We start from the raw sequence: 21,346 nt of genomic DNA on the forward strand, positions 1-21,346 counted from the left end.
TTGGATTACCTGTGGCATAAGGTACTATTCAACATAAGGAAGTATATCACAAAGGGGCTGTGTTTGAAGTACGGTACAATTACTCAGCATATGAAAGGGAGAATCTGACCTTTAATGATTATTTCATTTTACAACATCCTCTGACGTGAGGGTGATTCATGTGAAACTCATTACCCTAGACCAAAAATACATGGGAACACATAGAAAATACACATAAAAACCACAGCATTATTAACAACACTTCTGTTTTATGTGGAACCAAAAAGTAGCAAAAATATAGCGCCCCAAATTAATGGGGCAGTGCATGGCAGAAAAATAAAAAGAATCATTATTCCAATGAACTAAAACGTCACTTTTTATTCCATATATAGTGTCATAGTGCGCAGTAAAATATATTAGGTAAGAACAGCTTCCTAGTGAAGATAATTTCAATAATTCTGATTTTTCTCTGTGGCAGATTCTCATCTAACACTGTATATTCAGGGTCTATAAAAATGCATTGGACTGAAAAGAAAACACATTGATTATAAAATAATCTTAACCAAAGTCAAATGTGATGTTTGGAAAGACAATAGCTTTGCAATGCCAATATCATTACTGGAAGAGTACAGAAAACAGCTGACATTTCCATGCACTGTCTCTTTTTTTTTTCTCTGTCTTTCCCTTAGCTCATTACACAAAGCAGCTCAACGACATGACGCAATAATGATTGTTTAGTACCCAGCATGCTTTGGGAGACTAGAGCATTGCAAAGAAAAATTACTTGAGAAAAATTGAAAGGCCCTCATTTAAAAAGAATAATAATTAAAAAAAAAAGAAAAGAAAAGAAGAAACAAGTGCACATAACATCAAAATACCACCTATGAGAAGATCATCAGTACACAAAGATACGGTATACATAATACAGTATAACATGCACTCTCAAATGATTAAACTAGAAGATCCAGAATAAGTAAAGGCTTAGTACTCTTGTGAGACCTTTTGTGCAAAATTCTGAAAGACCATGACATAAATCACAGACTAAAAAAGTTGAGACCACCAGATGAGCTGTGGCAGTGAGATAAATATGCCGATAAATGGATCTGACCCTGAAACTGTAGTCGCACCAGGTAAGTAAAGTTAAAGCTTTGTGTTGCTCATTATTAGAAAGCACGATGCCAGGGAAGCAGTTTTTAGGGAGTAAAAGATTGCTGTTTGTACAGAGCCTGCCGTGACAGTGCTCGGTAGCTAGTCCAGCTCTTCAATGTGCTCTTACATAATTAGCATTTTTACTGGCTACATGAAGTAGGAGAAATTATATTAACTTAAAAAAAGTTTCCATATGCAACCCCCGCCCCCCAAATTCCCAAACACATGCACTAGGAACTTGGCATGGCCAGGTTAAAAATCTCTTTCGAGCCTTTTCCCAGAGTAGCACAAACTGCAATATTTTAAAATCCATATAAAGTCAGGCATTTTTTGGGTTTTTTTGGTTTAAGATAAAAGATAATTTAGTCCCCAGATATGTTTTATTTATTTATGTTTATTTTCCACTGAATGCCACTGGACACATTAGAAAAGCAATGTTTGGGTTCAACACAGAGATCTTCTTACTTGTGTTTCAAGATCATTCAGAAAAATAAATTTCACAAAGAGGTAGAGTGAGTTTTGTGAAAGTTTAAATCTGTGAGATTGTCACGTGTCTGATCTTCTCCAGGAGACCATGGCTTTACCATTCACAATCATTTGCACAAAGAAAACAAAGAAAGGGCAGATGATACAGTACTGTACCTCCATGGTCTGAGACTGGTGCATGGCTTTGATTGCATTCTGTGCCATTGCCCTTGTAGAAAATGTAACAAACGCACAGCCTGTGGGAACAAGGGGACAGGGAGCAGGAAAGACAAAAAACAACAAGACAAAAGGGTTGGACGCTTGTTAAACCAACACAGTCTACGAGAACGGCCACAAGACGACACTGTTCTCAGTAGTACATAAAAGTAAACAACTCCTCTAATTTATTTATTGACAGTGCTGACTTGCTAATCTGACCATAGATGAAAGTAAAAAAATAGATTGGTGGGGGTGGGAGAAAAGGGTTTGGAGGTTTTTGTTGTGTTGTTGTTGAGCCACAGGGTTTGAAATAAGCAAAGCTTGTTTGTATGCTCTAAAATGTAAAGTTTGGATTGTATATTTTAATCCCTTCCAAAGCATACATTAGCAGCTACCTGCTATTTCTTTTTATTTATTGTTGGTTTAAAATAAACTGCAAGCATCACTGGCAATTAAGTACAAATTTAAAGAGCTCATAATGCCACTGGTAAATTTCATCAAGATGGTGTGAACACAAATAAGAGTGAGGAAAACATGTATAAAATGCTTTAAAACTAAATGCCAGAGGACCCAGTCATGCTGCCAGACCAAATTCTGTAATGCAGGTGGAATTTAAATATTTTTTTAAAATGAATTTTTCAAATAAAAATCTTTATGAGTTTTGTTTTTTTGAAGTCCTGATACTTATGGGTACAAGCATAATTCTTTGATCTACAAAAACTATGACCACCTTCAAATTATACTGGAGCTGTGTATGTGTGAATAATTGAAAACCACTTTTTCCCTTTTAAATCATAGAAAAAAGAATAGCTTAGTGCCTGAGCTGTTTCCCCCTGCCGGCCTCCCCTTTATTGCTTCTCATACCAATACTAGGCATGGTGTAGGTCAAGTTTAGTACTGCATGGCTCAATGCCCTTTTAACTAATAAAAACACTGCCTTCTGAAATTTACATTTTATTCTTCTTCATGCACCCTTGGGCATCTTAAAGAAAAAGACTGTGAAATTAACCCAGATTCAGGCTGATTTTGTAATAATACCATGGCACACTAAAAGCTTAGCTAAAGCAACACAGACTTATTTCACTTGTGATCTCTAATGACTTTAACAGTGCATTGATTTTCAGCTCCCTTAGCTTTGCACAGTTTGAACTTAGGTTTCAGAGAATAATTTAGTGTTCCACTCAATTTCCTCAAAACATTATTATTATTACTACTTAAAAGATTTCCAAATGAAGCAAATCTAAACACAGAGAGGCTGAAGCATATTGTCATTTTAGAGCTAATGCATGAAAGCTATGTTCTGGCACCAAAAATACCATATTGTTGCCCCTGTGGCCAATGGGCAAAATAAACCATTTTGCAATCCAGCAAGCAACAGATTGCTTGGTTTATGTAAATCAATTTGTGAGCCATAAAACATCTTTTCTCTTTTGATCGTATGTACCTGGTAAGATTATCAAGTCAAGACTGTATTAACATTTTAATCAAACAACAGTAAGAGAAAGCAATGCCTGATCATTACCCAAAAGCACTACATCTAGTCATGAAAATAAGGTCAATGCATTTTTGCATCATGCGGTAATTTTTTTTTTAAAAATATAAAATCCCTTGATACAAGGGAAACTAATCTACTATGCATCTTACTGATAGATTAGCATTATAAATTTTAAAGTTAGAATTCTTTATGCAGATTTTACAGTAGTGTTGCGCTACTTTATATATTTCTCAGATAACAGAACAGCTGATGATGTTTTAATTATTTAGACACATTATGATGCTACTACTGTTATCCAGAAAATTTTTTTGTCAAAGAAAATAATTTCACAAACATCTTTCTATAAGGCATTCTAGACAAAATGTGTAGTAGAATGGTAAATAAGCTACAGTACCTCTGCTAGATTCCATATTGATGCTGTGCACTAAAATTAAAGAGGCCCAAATTTACCATCAGTCTCAAAGTAATCTCTCTTAAAAACATTACTCTTATTATTAATATAGGAAATAACACTAAGCATTTTCATTTCTTATCTTGTGACTTCAATGTGGGGAGAGGACAAACTAATAGAGATATATTACGGGGAAAACATACAGAGCCTTTGATAATTTTACTTTTAATGGTCAAGGAACTGTTTCATTTCTTCCCTTTCTCTTATTATCCAGGAGCTTGTACCATAGTGACAATTACTTAGTGGAGGTTAAGAATGCAAAAGAAGCATGTAAAATGTCAACAAGAATCAATAAGACAGTTTATGCATTTATCACAATTTCTACCCAGCAGTACAGCTGTAAGTAACTTACTGAGAGATGTTGCAATTAGCAGGTCTCAAAAGAAAAGTGAAGCAGCAGACAATTAAGCTATGTGGCCATACAGGTGGAGCAGATTACAGGGAGGCTGAATTACATTTTCATAATGGTCTGTGGGGTCAGGATTACAAAGCTAGGTCAATATTCTACCCACAATACACAGCAAATTTCCAACTGACAACCACTGGCCAGTCGTGCATATGATTACCTGATTTGCACAAACAATTGTGGGCATAAATTAAGTGTGCAACTGCACTACTAAACTATTTGAAAACCTGGCCTTTAAAGTGTCATCGTTAGAATCAGCACAACGTTGAGATGAATGAGTTCACAACTCTTTCTAACCGTTGTTTCAGGCTAAAAACAATGCTCTGTGTGTGCTTATATATATATAAGCTTTCCTTCTGCAAAATCCAAATCTGCCATGTTGGGGAGGAGGGGTCAGATAAATACATTATTTAGGGCAGTTCTGGCCCACAGCTGTTGCACACCCCTCTTTACTCTCGAAATTAATAGGTAGTAGATGTTGAGTGAATGTTAGGGATTACTCCTTTCACATAGCGTACAATCAACCTGTAGAATTCATGGCCACAGGTGGTTATTTGAGATACATACCAGACAGCTTTATAACCATTAATAACATTGTAGCTATGCATGTTAAGATAAGACTAATCAAATCTCATGCTTCAGGGGGTAAGCTGTGGGAATCAAGAAGGATTTCCACATCCCCTCACCTCATCATATAAAACACTGTATAATTGCCTAAGGCAAGGAGCATGCTTCTTCTGAAGCATCAGCTATCGGACATTGACAAAGGCAGCATGGTTGGACCTGATGAACCAATTGTCTGATCTGCTATGGCAAATCCTATGCTCCTTAGATGGCTGAGCCCCTTGTCTCGGAAATTCTCTTACTACAAATAGGAGCAGTGGAGCTCATTCGGGGGGTGAGGGAGGGGGGAGAAGGGGGAAGTAGGTGTGAGTGGGGAAGAGGAGAGGAAAATATAGTAACAAGAACATGAAGACACAAATTTTTGTTGCCAAGTCAACATGGAAATTACTTCCCCTTAAATCACCAAGTGTGTAACAACAAAAATCATTTTGTAAATGTGGCCAACCTGTAATTCACCTTGCAATTATTTGTTATCTCTACTTTCAAAATGTCAGGGATCACGAACAGAAAAGAAAGGGGAGGAATTTCCCTTATTTCTGTAAGGCTGCCTTCTAACCTGTTAGAACAGATAAATGATCGACTGGGGAAAGGTTTCTCAAAGTAATTTCCTCCTACTGAGGGAATCAGAGGGAAACATGTTGCCCTAACACAGAGCAGATTTTGGAAACACATCGATTACATGAGTCATGTCAGTTGAAAGGATATCTAAACTCGGATGTTTTGTCTTTTCTCACCTATCACCAATACATCTCTAATGCCTCTCCCCTCTCTCTCCCCCAAATCCCAGGAATCTCTGCTCCAAGACGATTTTCAAAAGCGCTAAGTCTTGGCCTACCCATGCTCCCATTGAAGTCAAGGATGCCCCATTTATTTATGCCGGCATTGATCTCCATTGGAGCTGCCACCCCAGAAGCACATGCACGGTAAGAACGTCTGTACAACCTTGACAAGACCTGTGAATGACATAGGAAGCAGAACATTTTCAAATGTGATTTCACCTAAATAAAACTAGCCTATTTTTCAGAGGTGCTAAGAACCCACACCTCACAGTGATGTCAATGCGAGCTGTGAGAACTACAGATATCTGTGAATCAGGTCACTTTTACTTACGTGGCTAAAGGTGGAGTTAATAATGGAAGTTTGAAAAAACTGGCCTGAATGGATCTAAACATCAAATAAAGAATCAAATGTATTTAAAAAATATCTCAGTGGTTTTTTATCAATCTACTATTTCGTGACCTAGAAGAAAGATTTAAGATGAAATTTTGAAAGCCAGATAAGAGACTGGGATGCTCAAATCCCATTAAATGTTGCCTTCAAAATCTCGGCCTCTGGCTATACAGGTTGCATGCGGTCTGGTGATTGTGTTTTGAGTTTCCAAATTCCAAGTTCAACTGGATACAACATTCTTCTTCACTTCTTCTCCTAAATGATACGGGTGTTGTGTCCAGTCTATCAGCTGCCACGTTTCATCCCAGAGGTGAGTGTACATCAGTGACTGTTGAAGTGATCCCTGAGCGCAGCCTATTTAAATCTGTAAAGTGCTTTGGCGTCTCTGGGAAGAAAGGCACTATAGAAATAGAAGACACTGTTAAAATGAAAACTGACAAGCAATTTGGAACAGGTCTACAAAAGGAAAGGATCTATTCATGTCCAATTATTTCTGGTTGGGTTTGCACGGGATTTTTTCGTGCCCAAGAATTCCTCTGGTTCACATGTTCGTGTGTTTCATTAAAAGTAAAACTTGGGCAAGTAGTACAGTGTAACCTGTACAAGGGGCCATCCTAATTAGACCACTCCAAAGTTCCATCTTAAGAGACCACTCCAAAGTATCCCCAAGTGTACTGTGTATAATTCTGCTACATATTTATTGTAAGACGGAAAATAGTTTATAGCACAGATAAGAAGCTGGGAATGGGCGACAGGGGATGGATCACTTGATGATTACCTAGTCCATTCATTCCCTCTGAAGCAGCTGGCATTGGCCACTGTCAGAAGACAGGACACTGGGCTAGATGGACCATTGGTCTGACCCAGTATGGACGTTCTTATGTTCTTAGATTTTTGGTAGGCCCCTGGGTGGTTGCTAACAGCAGGGATTACTCTATGTTGTTTTCTACAGATCTGGTAGCCCTGAGCATGAGTGCAGAAAGCATGAGGAAGGATGGTGCAGTGATTAAGCAGTTAGCCTAGGACTTGAGAGATAGGGGTGCCACTCCTTGCTTTGCCACATACTTTCTGTTTGACCTTGGGCAAATCACTTAGCTGCTCAGTTCCCCATCTGTAAAAACAGCTGATAATGTTTCCCTGCCTCACAGGTGTGTTATGAGGCTAAATACATTAAAGATTGTGAAGTGCTTTGAGATCCATTGATGAAAAGTTCTACATAACAGCGAAGTATTAATATTACTATCTCAGCTCAAACGAAAAAAGGATTTTGGTGAAAGGTGTTGGACTGAGTGTCCTGGAAATTGAAGCCATCTGTTTACACATATCAGAGACACAGCAAGGTAATAGCAATGCACACTTCCCACAATGCTCTGTCAATGTGCTGGAATCTTGGCCTTGATTGGCCTTCTTCACCTAGAGGTCAGAATACAGGTTCAATTTCTCATGCCCATTTTAGTGGCAAAAGAAAAAAAATCCCTCCGAGAAAATCCTTTGAAAATCAGAGTCTATGAAGGTGTCTCAAAGTTGGATACCCCAAATCACTAATGACTTTGGAAAATGTAGGCCCCAGTAGTTGAAATTTACACAGAACCAAACTGGAGTTAGACCAACACTAAAGACCACCTTTTATTGGCAACCTGAGTGACCCACTTTCTGGAAATGGAAAGTTTTGTCATTATTGTCCTGCTTCAAGCCAATCTTTCTAGTGAAAGAATGTTGAGAAGGTGTAATGAGGGCAAATCTGATACTTAGCTTTGTCATGGAGTGGCTAGAGAAAGAAGCTTGGAGTCTTGGTGCCTCAGTTGTATTCCATCTCTACCACTGACTTCCGACACAGCCTTAAGGAGATCATTTAATATGACAGTGTTGAAAAAGACATTCCCTCCTCACAAAATATTTTGAACTCACAATTGTCATTTGAAATTTTTCACGGGAAAAGTTTGATTAGAATTTTCTTTTTCAATTCAAAATTTTCAAGTTTGATTCAAATCAGACAAATTTCCCTTGATTCTTTTTTGACTTTTTTTTTTAATTTCAAATTTTTGTTTTTGCCCTTCTCTCTTAATTTTCTGTTTTGACACTGAATGTGACAACATGAATAATGTCTAGTTTTTTTGGTTCCCATTCCCTGCTCCCACACGCTTTTTCCTCTTAACTTATCAAAACTCCTCCAACTTTTCAAAAGTTACACAGTGGCAAAAGGACAAATGAAACACTAACCTTGCCACAGTTTTCAACAATCTGAAAAATGGCAGAGTGGCAAAGTTGTAGTATAAAGGGCTTTGAAATCCTCATATAAAAGGCACTATCAACGCCTCCCTTCAAGAAGCTGAACATATAGTCTGAACAGTGTTGTCTCCCGCCCCATGTAGACCTAGGGTATGTCTACATTGTAATTAAAAACCCGCGGCTGGCCCAGGCCAGCTGATTCAGGCTCGCAGGACTCCGGCTAAGGGGCTGTTCAATTGCGGTGTAGACATTTGGGCTCAGGCTGGAGCCCGGGATCTAGGACCCTGTGAGGGGGAGAGTCCCAGAGCTCAGGCTGCAGCCTAAGCCTGAACGTTTTACACCAAAACCAAACAGCCCCTTAAGCCAGAGCCCTGTGAGCTCAAGTCAGTTAGCATTGGCCAAGCCAAGTCACCGTCTATCTGCAGTGTAGACATACCCTGAGGAGTGCCAGGCTGGCCACAAACCCAGATCACTTTCAGGGGTAGCACATTATGTTACTTCAGCCTTGCAAAGCTGCTCTGAATATCAGTCAGAAAATCTCCTGCTCCAGGCACAGAAACTACTCACCTGTTCTTTACCATAAGTGATAATGCAAAAAATGAACAACGATATTTTGCCTTTTTTTTAAATGAACAAACCAACAATCCCTACTTACTGCGGATGAATGGAATTTTGCAAAGCTGCCTGATCTGCCTGATTGTGGGCTGATTCCCACACCATTCCTATCTGCTTTTTAAAACAGACATTCCCTATTATCAGATTTTTAATACTCTAAGTGTGCACTTGCCTGACTTGCTTAATATTGTCATGTTGAAATCAGACAAAAAGACTTTAAAAGCTGTGTCAATATGCATTTAGAGACCTTATCAAATGCACATTTTAGACCTAATTGTCTGTACACATATTTAGCAGGTTCCTTCAATGCAATCTCTTGACCCAATTGACTACAGTGTCTGTTATATAAATCTGTACTTAGCAATACATCTGTGTAATTTGCTATATGGAGCTCCTATGATAAGGATAAGAGGATTTTATTATTATTATTGACTAATACTACTTAGCAGTAATATAGTGATTTTGACCTACTGATCTCAAAGCACTTTACAAAGGTACAGTAGACCCTCAGAGTTATGAACACCACAGTTACAAACTGACCAGTCAACCACACCCTGATTTGGAACTGGAAGTACGCAATCAGGCAGCAGCAGAGACAAAAACAAATACAGTACCATACTGTGTTAAATGTAAACTACTAAAAAATAAAGGGAAAGTTTTTTAAAAAAATTTGACACAGTAAGGAAACTGTGCTTGTTTCATTTAAATTAAGGTTAAAAGCAACATTTTTCTTCTCTGTAATAAAGTTTCAAAGCTGTATTAAGTCAATGTTCCGTTGTAAACTTTTGAAACAACCACCATAATATTTTATTCAGAGTTACGAACATTTCAGAGTTATGAACAACCTCTATTCCCGAAGTGTTTGTAACTTTGAGGTTCTACTGTAGATGGGAAAACTGAGGCACAAAAAGAGATGAAGTGAGTCACCTGGGGTCACATAGCAAGTCAGCAGCAGACTTGTGAATCAAACTCAGGTCCTTCTGGCTACCATTTGAATGTTCCATCCACAAGCTCACAGCTGTCCATGTTGGCAGCAGCGTTCTTGTAGACAGATCTCAGGACTAGGAGCCAGGACATTGGGGTTTCTTTAAAAAGTTCAGAGATTTCTGGAAACCCTTTGCAATAAGTGATTTAAACCCCTAATCGTCCCACTCAGTTCACTTTTGCTTTGACATGACAATGGGGGGTAGTGCACAACATCAACAATGGGAATTTTTTAAAAAGTGGTTTAAGCTGGAGGCTGCATCCCTGTACCTGTAGAACAGATACAGGAAAGGCATTCACAAGATTCCCTATGCAGCCCCATGAACCTGAGTTGTAGCGATGAGAGAATAGGACAGTCTCCATACCCTTCAGTCGTCAAATTCTCTGCTTAGACAGTTAGTTGCGTTTTCTTATTCTTAAACAGACACCTACTAACTGGGAACTGCTCCATATCAACCCACTAACTTCACAGGGGCTGTAAAACAGCCATCAGATGATAATGACTTTTGGTCACTATCTACTCACTGTACCTAGGTTGCAGCCAAACCAGGTACAGATGAAAAAAGCAAACCATTTTTCAGTTGCAGGAGCAAACATCAGTGGGAATAACGTGATTAAATGGAAACACTAGAAAGGGCATTTAAAATATATTGCTCCATCACTGAGACTTTGTATGATGTCTTTAGGCTACTTTTACACGAGTTTCAAACAGCTGGTAATACAAATCTGGAGTGGAAATGAGGATGGACCTTTATCTACAGTGGCAGAATGGATGTGAATTTATTAGAACCGTATCTACTCTTGGCTTGAAACTACACTAGCAACAACCAGTTCAATCTCTCCGTATCCTTATCTAAGCACTTATATCACACTCATCACAGAGTGTTATATTTTCCTTTACCATTGTAGACAGGGATTCTTTTTCCTGTTCCAACTGTGAGTAGACTCTGATCCTAGGCCTACCCTACAACGTTATAGTCTAACATTGCTATACTAGAAACAAAAGTGTTGCTACTCTACCGTGAACAGGTTCCAAAAGCTGACTGAAAGCTTTCATTTCTTACTTAGAGAAAAATAACAGCACAAAACTGAATTGTTCTGCCTAGCACTCTAGTCAGTAGCTGTCCTTTGGAACTGAGAATTCACATCTGTTAATACTAAAGATTCCTTCCCTAAGACATTTTACTCCAAATGTCTCCAAATAAGCTCCAAAGTTTGTATAAATACCAGTAAATGTGTTTTTCATGCTCTTTATTTCTGAGGTATCATAATATGCTAATTTTTAAGGCACGCTGATTGAGAAGAAGATAAAATACTCAAGCAGAGCATAATGGATTGTATTTTTATTTTGCTGGACTGTGAGGACTATGCACTCCCAAATGCCCGGTGTGCTGAGATGACAGCAGTCCCACAAGAATGTGACTCTTCTTCATTCATCCTTCCTCTCTTTATAGGGACTTCCCATCTGGAAGCATGGTTGAGCTGTGGGCTCTTACACATGAGAAGAAAGATGGCATGTGGCAATGGGGAATTTAACATACTGGAAATAGTAAAATTAATGAGAATCCATTTTAATGTTGGAATTTGTTGCAGGATTTAATTGTATTAATTTTCCTTCTATTTTTAAAGAACCCAATTTCTGTTCTATGCCACGCAAGAGTCCTCCCACCCAAAGCTCTCCTGCAGGACTTCAGTTCAGCTCTTCAATGCTCGGCACTTTCCCAGTGCTTGATTTTCTCTCTGGGTCTGGTGGTTTTGTGAAGTTGACAAACATCTGCCTGGAAACTGGGCTGTAGCATGGGTGTAGAAAGCAATTCAAGTTTAACAGGCAGGAAACAAGAGAGCCTGGTATCATATTATTGTGTGACTGTCAGAATAAACTTGAATATTAGAGAGGCTATAGCTCTGCTAAGCCAATACATTCCAATACCTGTTTGAGTGTGACGTACCTGGAACATGCTCTTCCGTCTCCAGAGGTGAAAGCCTTGCACATTAACCTTAAATTACCACAACATCTGCTCAATGGGCTACACTGCAATACTCAATCAATTTGTAACTGGCGATAGCAATTGCCACCTATTGAGGAATAAAAATACCCCCATCGTACCCCTTCCTGTAGGCTCCCGTGATCTGGGATTATGATGGAAAACCTCTATTGAACAAGACTTGGGGAATACTTGGAATTCTGTGGAGGAGTCAAATAACTCTTGTAAGACTCAAAGACTTGATTCTCTAGTTTATAATCTAGTCTAAATATTTAAATAGTTATCCAGCAACTCCCCACTGCAGGTTTACTTTCCTGTGGCCAAGATTTAAAAAATAAATAAAAAGACTATCTAAAGTTAGACTCCTGAGCCAGGATCATGCAACTTCTTGAAGGTCAAGCAGCTGTGGGATCAGAGTCTAAGTCTGTATAATTGTAGGCCTTGATTTTCCTCGGTACAATGCCCACAAACAGAACATATGGTTTCCCATTAATCAACAGAGCATTTTTTTCAGTGCATGATTTTTTTTATCCTTATTTCCATGGAGATGCCATGGCCCCTGCTTTCTGCCTTCACAGACGACATACCGACACCCAGTTCCCAACCTATTCTGCTGGACTTTATATCCATTGTGGACAAACTGCTGCACAGAATAATTTTTTAAAAAACCACAAGTGGCTGCACATATTGTAGAAACCAGAGTCTAAAAGAAACAATATGCTTCAGAAGTTAAAAAAAACACACATTCTTCTCTACATTTTTCCATGTTTTGAAAATGTAATAAAATGCATAAACTGTGATTCCTATAAGAAAAGGAGTACTTGTGGCACCTTAGAGACTAACCAATTTATTTGAGCATAAGCTTTCGTGAGCTACAGCTCACTTCATCGGATGCATCACGAAACTTATGCTCAAATAAATTGGTTAGTCTCTAAGGTGCCACAAGTACTCCTTTTCTTTTTGCGAACACAGACTAACACAGCTGTTACTCTGAAACCTGTGATTCCTATGTACTTTTTCATGTTTAGAGGGGAAAAAATATCCAAAACAGAATGACTGAGTTTTGCTTCTCCTTAATAGAATTTACAACCCCACATTTTAGAGTAGTTTTTACTGCCTGTGCCTTTAAATTGTGGTAGCTGATATCATGGCACTGTTCCCCGAAGGCCAACAAGCTTGCCCTGATCCTCTTCCCAATTCAGTTCCATATGTCATTAGCTGGTGGGAAGGATTGTTCTGTCTAAGTAATTCCAGGTCAATACAACAAAGGCTTAATATGCAGCAGGGGTCATTGATATAGATCTGCTTTTCTTTTTATTATATATTTTCAAGAGCCTTTTCCAGGTACAAAATGCTATATGCTGCATATCTAAATGGGTGGGGGAGGGCGGTGATCAGTATCAAAGTCTGCATTGCACTTAATTTCCAACACAATAAAGTAAGAGTCTGGCATGGGGTCCAGAATTCAGGTTATTCATATGACTGCACTATGCACTGCTGTTTAGCACGCCTGTGGTGGCTCTATTTGGACCTAGGGACTTGAGCTATGAAAGCTCCCTTCATGAGTTCTGTCTGAGCAAAACTCTAGAAGTTAACCCCTTTATTCCAGAGGCAATACAGACCCACGTTTTACGTATGGTTACAAAGAATGCGGGAGTAGAGGGATACTATAGCATGGACCAGTTTGCATGGCCCCAGATGCCATAAAACAGTCATTTGTTTTCCCTGGTGCAAAATACAAATAAGTGTGTGTGTGTGTGAGTGTGTGTGTATCTTTGATTTTGTGGTAGGGAAAATAGGAGATGTCAGGGTTCAATGGTACCCTTTCAATCTGACAAACAGCGTGATCACACAAGTCAATATGTTGGCACTGAGACCTTTCTGACATTTGAAATAAAAGGTGATAATTTCAGTCACTGTGAAAAATTCATGTGCGTAACTCCGTCACGTGGGACATATTACAGTGTAACCTCTCGCTGCAGACAGTGGCTACATCTACCCTGACTGTGACATATAGCTCCAATTAGCACTTAAGGAAAGAGACTTTATAGACTGCACACTCACCTCGGCTCAGCCCGTCAGGTCCCCGAAGAATTCGGCATTCTTCTATCTGGCCAAATGGAGAAAACATCACCCTGATATCATTCTCATTACACTTCTTCGAAACCATTCCTATGAACAATTTTCTGTCTTCCACAGCTAGAAGATAAAAATAATGAATGAGCAAAGGCCATTTCATCTTTTCCCTGTGATCAATGCTTCATTACCACATCAAACCAAGTTCCAGTCATGTGAGTCTGGCTCTGCAACTGAAGACAAGTCCTAAGGCTCACACTTTATACTTATCACCCTTCTCCCTCTTCCTCCCCCCACTCTTTTTGTGAGTGCCATTGTCATATTAGTTGCATGAATAAGACATTTTTCATCCCCCTCCCCATCATGATTTCTAAGAGAAAGAAGCATCCTGTGTCAGAGACTCAAGATATTTTTGCATAGATTCTAATTTGAATATGTTCCCTCTCCCCGCACCCCAGCTCCCAAATGCATGAAAGGAAACAAAACAGGCAGCGGGCGGTGGTGGTGGGGGAAGTGCACATAGCAAAATGAGATAATGAAAAATACTCTACAGAAACATTCTTATATGAAAAGGATCCTAGCTTTCAATTTCAAGCAGCTGTAATGCATGGCACTCAGAAGCAGGTTTGTAGTGACTGCAATGAAAAGAATAATGCATTAAATTTTCCTCTCTCTTTTCCAATAATGACACAGAAGTCTCTCTTCAAATGGACACAATGTATGTTCCAGGGGCAGCACTTCAACAAGGGGAGTGCATATTACTTTCCAAAAGCCAAATCATTTGATTGGTTATGATGTTGAGTTTGCAAGAAATACAACAGGAACTTTGCCAAAGATATCGGTAGATTATCTCCTTTCTATATCGTCCACACGGCCAGCATAAAGTAGGTCGCTCTAGCTGGGTGTGTATGCTGGCTCTGAAGTTTAACAAAAGCTCAAGCCATAGACTGGTGTCAAAGACAGAGTAAACAGCAATAACCCAGTTCCGATCTGGAAGACTTAATGCTAACTCACTATCTCCCCTATATTAAAAAAATATCTAAGGGGTTATTATATTCTCCTTTCTTCTGCTATTGAAATGGCATGCAAATCCAATTCACTGTTAATGAGCAGACTGCCAGAGTTTTGCAGGAAGCAAAGACAGACGGAAAGCTTTACTCCAGAGTATCTGTGGTGCACTTATTTATTTCTATTGTGCAAATTATTTTTCTAATGAAATATTTTCATTTCTGTGCTTATGAAAAATGAATCTTCCTTTGCACCCCAACCCACCCTGCATGTATTAGCATGTGTTTGTCAAATGGAATAAATTGCAGCTGAGAAGCAAGAAACCTATATATTTTCATGGGATTTTATTGGTATTAACACTTTTAGTGCCCTTAGCATAATTTCAGCAAGAAAAACAGAAGCTAATGTTTATTGAAGACAGAAGAGGTATCTGGAGTAATTTTTTTTTTTTTACTGGGTAGTACTTCTTTACTTAATGGTTAAGAAAGGCATTCTGCTATTTTACACAAGCAAGCATAGGGAAAATGCATTTTCCAGAACCCCAAAAGCTAATGGAAATGTACTTTTTTTTTTTTTTTTTTATAAAGAGAATTTAGATGTAGGTTGGGTCCCTGATAGGGCGATGCACTGCCATCTGGACTGATTCGTAGAGTCCAGCCTCTTGCTGTGCAGGCTGGCAGGAAACAGGCATGAACTCAATGCCCAGGAAAAGGGAGTGGTTTGCTCAGCAGAGATATGTCCAGTCTCAGCACTTTCATTCACACTTGATATTAAGGTCCCATTTACATATGGTTTATAAAAGGTTACTAAATGATTAATAGATGATATAAAGATGTTACAACTTGAGAAGTATGGGTTATAGATGCATATAAGCACATCAGCAGATGATGTTGTGAGCCAGGGTTATAAGCAAGCTATGTACCGTGCTGGACTCAATCGTTTTACTCTTTATTACATCTATTAATCATTTGTTCATCCTTAGTAACCAGAACCATAACACAAAGTGTGACCCATATTTTTTTATATAGGTATTTGTACGATTAACATCCATTTTACAGATGCTGAAACTGAGACACAGAGAAGTCACGTGACCTGTCTAAGGCCACAGGGTGATTGAGCAGTAGAGCAGGGATCAGAACTCAAGAGTCCCTAGCTCCCAGCTCCATGCTCAATCCTACAAACGACATTGCCTCAGCCAATTAAGCAACTGCACTCTTGCCCCAAAAGGTGTCCCATCTGCTCCTGCTTACAGGGAAGGGTGAAGAATTTTTATCTTCAAGTGGAAGATAAAAAATAAGGAACCTTAATGGATGCAGGGGATCCCTTCCTCCAACCTACAGAGAAAAGAGGAAGATGCTGCTCTGCCAAACTGCCATTTAACTTCCCCTCCCCCAAAGTCAAATGCTAAGATGTTTTTTAATTTTCCAAACACTAGCAGATGACAAACTCCTCACTGGCCTCCTTCACTCTTACTAGTAAATCTACAAATATGCCATTTAACTAAAACGATTTTGAAGATTTTCAGCTGGAGGGTGATTTTATAGAAAATTAAACACCCAGCTCCTGTGTACTGTACATCTTCAAAATGCACATTTCAAGGAAAATGCTCAGTGTACAGAAGACATATCGGTAGGATGACGTGCCTCACATCCAATGCTGTTTGGTACTGCTGATCAGTGGTAAACTTTAAGAAATTTGTAATTTTATCTTGGCTAAATGCCTAACCATACAGACTGTTTAAAGGAGCACTGCCAAGATAAAACCTGCATAGGTGCCTTACCTCTGTTGTAAGGGATGATATCAATTTAAAACAATATCATACACTTTCATGCAGAGAAAGGCATGATTTATTCCTATCAGCATAGGATAGGAGCCACAAATTCTTGGGTTCTTAGGCCATGTCTACACTACCTGCCCCATCCGCGGGTAGTAATCAATCTATCGGGGATCAATTTATCGTGTCTAGTGTAGACACGATAAATCGATCCCCGATCGCTCTGCCATTGACTCCGGAACTCCACCACGGCGAGAGGTGGAAGCGGAGTTGATGGGGGAGGGGCCGCTGTCAATCCCGCGCCGCGAGGACGTGCAGTAAGTGATTCTAAGTCGATCTAAGATACGTCGACTTCAGCTACGCTATTCTCGTAGCTGAAGTTGCGTATCTTAGATCGATTCCTGCCCCCACCAGTGTAGACCAGGCCTTACACTGATTATCTCTGTGGTCTTGGGCAAGTTACTTAACCTCTCTGCCTCAGTCTTTCCATGATATACAAGAAGTGTTGTGGGTATTGATAGTTAAAGGTCTGTGAGGACTACAGGTCAAATACACCCGAACAATTTGGCAGGGGAGCGGGGGTATCCCACAGTAAAATGGAGGCAGCTCACAGATTTTGTCTGTGTGGCTGGCAGTTTCACACTTTAACCAAGGGTTGCCAACTTTTGATTGGCACAAAACCGAATAACCTACCCTTGCCCCTTCCCCCAGATCCGGCCCCCTACCCCACCTGTTCCCCTGCTCTCTACATTCCCCCTCCCTCACTCATTTTCACCTGACTGGGGCAGGGGGTTGGGCTGCGGGAGGGGGTGAGGGCTCTAAATGGAGGTGCAGGCCCTGGGGTGGGGCAAGAAATGTTGGAGGGAGTTGGGCTGTGGGAGGGGGTGAGGGCTCTGGTTGGGGGTGCAGGAGGGGCTCCAAACTGAGGGGTGGGACCAAGGAATTCAGAATGTAGGAGGGGGCTGCAGGTTGAGGCAGGAGGTTGGGGTCGGGAAGGGGTGAGGGCTCTGGGCTGGGGGTGCTGGCTCTGGGATGGGGCTGGGGATGAGGGGTTTGGGGTTCATCAGTGGGCTCCAGGCTGGGGAGCATGGCTGAGAAATTTGGAGTATGGGAGGGGGCTGGGATGCTCTGGGGTGGGACTGGGGATGAGGGATCTGGGTGCAGGAGGGGGCTCTAGGTTGTTGGGGGGGGGCTCAGGGCTGGGGTAAAGGGTTAGGGCACGGGCTTACCTCATGCAGCTCCCGGTCAGCGATGCTAAGGCAGTCTGCCTGCCTGTCCTGGGTCCACGCTGCGCCCCAGAAGTGGCCACAAGGTCCGGTTTCTAGGCGGGGGGCTGGAGGCAGGAGGCTATGTGGCACACACTGCTCTCGTCTGCAGGCACCGCCCCCCCAGCTCCCATTGGCCTGTTCCCGGCCAATGGGAGCGTGGAGCCAGTGCTTGGGGTGGGGGCAGCGCATGGAACCCGGTGGTCCCCACGCCTAGGAACCAGATCTGCTGGCTGTTTCCGGGGTGCAGCGTGGTGCCCCAGGACAGGTAGGGACTAGTCTGCCTTAATGCCACAGCATCGCTGACCAGGCTTTTAACGGTGCTGACCGGAGCCGCCAGGGTCCCTTTTCGACTCGGGGTTCCAGTTGAAAACCAGACACCTGGTCACCCTACTTTAACCACTAGAGGTTGCTGTGACACATATGTCACATACTGCAGCTTGCAGTATGTGGTGACCTGTGTGCTCAGAGTTGAGCGGAGCCTCAGAAATGGCACACACAGCGGACAGGACCTTAATTGGGGGGTGAGGGTGGGGCGAGCGAGGCAGTCGCCCAGGGTGTAAAGCCCTGGGAGTGGAGAAGTAACTAAAAAAAAACGGTAGGGGGTTCAAATATGGTTGCTCACCCCAGGTGCTAAAATGCCTACTTGAGGCACTCACTGCGGAACCAGGCCTCCTTCCTCCAATCTTGGAAGCAGTGGCCTCACCTCCCACCATAGTGCAGAAAAGTGAAGAGTTAATAGAGATAAGACCCCAGAGGAAGCCCCATCCCATGCAGGTTAGAAACAAGAGCCAGCTGTTGGAGCCTGGCCGGGGGGTAGGCGTAGGTTGGACTCTCAAAGCACTGTACAAAGGAGGTCAGCATCATTATCCCCATTTTATGAACGGTGAAACTGAGGCATGGGGAGGGGACGTGATTTGCCCAAGGTCAGCCAGCAAATCAGTCTCCTGAGGCCCAGTCCAATGCCCTACCCACTAGAGAACACTGCCTCCCGTTTCTCAGGTCTTATTTTCACCCTGTAATTGCCACCCACACACATCTGGGGCAGACAGGAGCAGTTCAAAATTCAGAAGACAGACCAAAAAGGATGATTTATTTATTTATTTAAATCACTTTTTTGGGGGGGGGGAGAGGAGTTCGTTCTGATTGGTGGATTTTGGACTCAATACTGCTGTCCGGCTGCTTTGCACTATTTTAGCAATGTAAAGCAGATGCAACCTGATATAACCGGACAGTTAACAAACATATGGTTGCTTTGCATTGCCGGAGCAGGACAAAGCAGCTAGGGTGTACCCTGTAAATGTCTATTGGACCCAATCCTGAAGCTGTGTCTGCCTGGGTGGAGCCTGTGACGAGTCCCATTGAAGTCACTGCATTGCAGTGCACCTTAGTGTCTGATTTTTACACTTCACTTATAGTTTGCTTGGACAGTGAAAACTGACTAATATTTTTTCACTTCTCTGTTCCCAGTCCATCATTTCAGTTATGGATTCTCATATGTTAAAACCAAGGGGCTGTGTTTGAGATCACAGCACTGCAGGAGAATGTTTAAACAACAATTAAGTAATGAAAAAATGCTATTAAGGTTTGCTAAATTTTTCTTTTTCTTCCCTGAAGCTCAAATTCTATCGTGAAAATACATGGCAGCATACTCTTAAGTGACTGAAGCTATCATATTTAAATATATCAAGAACGCTATTTCCTTCGCAGAATAAGTTATCCTCACTTTTAAGCCAATCAAGTAACGGTTAATTATTTAAGTACAAATGTTTTTTTTCCCCCAGAGTGGAGAAAAAAAGATTTTTTATCCTTATTTGTAAGCTGGCGAAAAACCCTAGTGTACAATCTGTCAAAGTCACACCTGGATCTGGAACTGCCTGAATTAATTAACAACTTTTCTATGTGTTAGTGCTGACATATGGCATTTAATTACTGCTTCCAAATCTGCAAGTTTCTCCACTTAGGATTTCAAAACCATTTCTTCACCCTTTCAGTGAATCAGAACACAAGTCCAGGATATTGCAATGGAGAATTTTTCTTGGTTTCCCCGAAGTGTAGGCATTTTACAAAAATGGGTGTATACTGTCCTCGGGATATCTGCCCTGAGGTCCATCATTAATGTTAATGGAAGGTACAGGCAGCCACCAAAGCATTTAAGAATGTACTTAACTTCAAGCATGTTAATAAGTCCCATTGACTACTTAAGGTCAAGCAAGAGTTTGAATGCTTTCCGGATTAGAGCCCAGTACCTAAATATTTAAAAAAGAGGGTGACTGGTACTGGAACAAACTACCAAGGGAAATGATGGATTCTCCATCTGTTAAAATCTTCAAATCAAGACTACGCATCTTTCTGGAAGAGATGCTTTAGCCAGACACAAGTTCTTGGGCTGAGTACTGAGTGATGTACAGGAGGACAGACTAGAAGATACAATGGTCTCTTCTGGCCTCAAACTCTATGAATTCATGAGCACCATATACTGTATACTTCATCTTTTGGAAGGAAGAACTTTTAGGAAAGGTAAGTTTATCGGCTAATTATTTTAAGCATCCTCCAGTGAAATAAATTCATTAGCACTAAGGATGCTGCTCCATTTGCACTAGCTGCAGAAAGCCCTGAGTACCATGAAAAGAATTACATTTTGCTGCATCTTCATAGGAGGAGATAGGACCTGAAGGCCAGTGTACTGTCATGCTCTGCAGAGGTCCACCTTCACCCTTCATACAGAGGGATGGAGAGCAAGTCTGGAGGCTGCTACCCATATTCACCAGCCATTCCACCCTGATTAGGTGGACACAAAGGCTGAGAATGCCCTGAAACTGTACAAGTGGTGAGGTGCTGCTCCACTGCTATTCCATAACCAGGCATGTGCAGGAGATGTCTGTACCACATCACTCCTATAGAGGTCCCTGTCTCAAGCTTGGCTTCTGGAGGTTGATATAAGGATAAGTCAGCAGAGGATTGGCTCCTAGGTGACACATAAAGCACAAGAGGGTTACAGTTCAGGGCCACTTCATGCAAGTGCCCACAAGTCTGGACGCTCATCCAAACCCTCTTGCATCTGGAAGTCTCACAAGAAGCTTGTGTGAAAGTTACTGTGCTTTCTGCTTCCTATTGGGGCAGAAATTCTCTTCCCATAATATTTTGGCATTGCAAGTCAAGCCCTGGAATTCAGAAGTGAGCAATTTAAAAAAAAAGACACTCAACAGAACATTGCAAAGCCTTCACACAAATTTTGGTTTTGAGTCCAGAACTGGGCAAACTGGTGTCAAACCAGATCATCCATCTTAATAGGATTTTCAACATTGTCACTCAGCAAATACTGAGTCTTAGAAATCCTGTAAAATTACCAAGGGAACATCAGAACTCATATCAAGCTTCATCGGGTCTCATCAGCCCTACACAGAGGTTGGTAAACTCAAGAGAACTGCAGTCTGTGCTTGCTTTCGTTC

At 41.0% G+C, this 21,346-nt stretch overlaps 1 protein-coding gene across 25 annotated transcripts in view; it reads right to left on the bottom strand.

Moving 5' to 3' along the window:
- CELF2 (CUGBP Elav-like family member 2) overlaps positions 1–21,346 on the bottom strand; it is a 713,903-nt gene that overhangs the window by 60,302 nt on the left and 632,255 nt on the right. For 20 of the 25 annotated variants that reach the window (XR_012156850.2, XR_012156851.1, XR_012156849.2 and 17 more), the window contains 3 exons: positions 13,836–13,970; positions 3,702–3,731; positions 1,771–1,850 (listed from right to left, as the gene is read on the bottom strand). Coding sequence is in view for 22 of the 25 variants with exons in the window: in XM_073328795.2 (XP_073184896.1) it covers positions 1,771–1,850; positions 3,702–3,731; positions 13,836–13,970 (245 nt within the window). In the remaining 3 variants the exon portion in view is untranslated. The remainder of the gene's footprint in view (positions 1–1,770; positions 1,851–3,701; positions 3,732–13,835; positions 13,971–21,346) is intronic. The other 5 variants (XM_073328790.2, XM_073328804.2, XM_073328802.2 and 2 more) reach the window with 1 other exon arrangement.

The sequence above is a fragment of the Lepidochelys kempii genome, chromosome 1 (assembly GCF_965140285.1).
Source record: "Lepidochelys kempii isolate rLepKem1 chromosome 1, rLepKem1.hap1, whole genome shotgun sequence".
Classification (NCBI taxonomy): Eukaryota; Metazoa; Chordata; order Testudines; family Cheloniidae; genus Lepidochelys; species Lepidochelys kempii.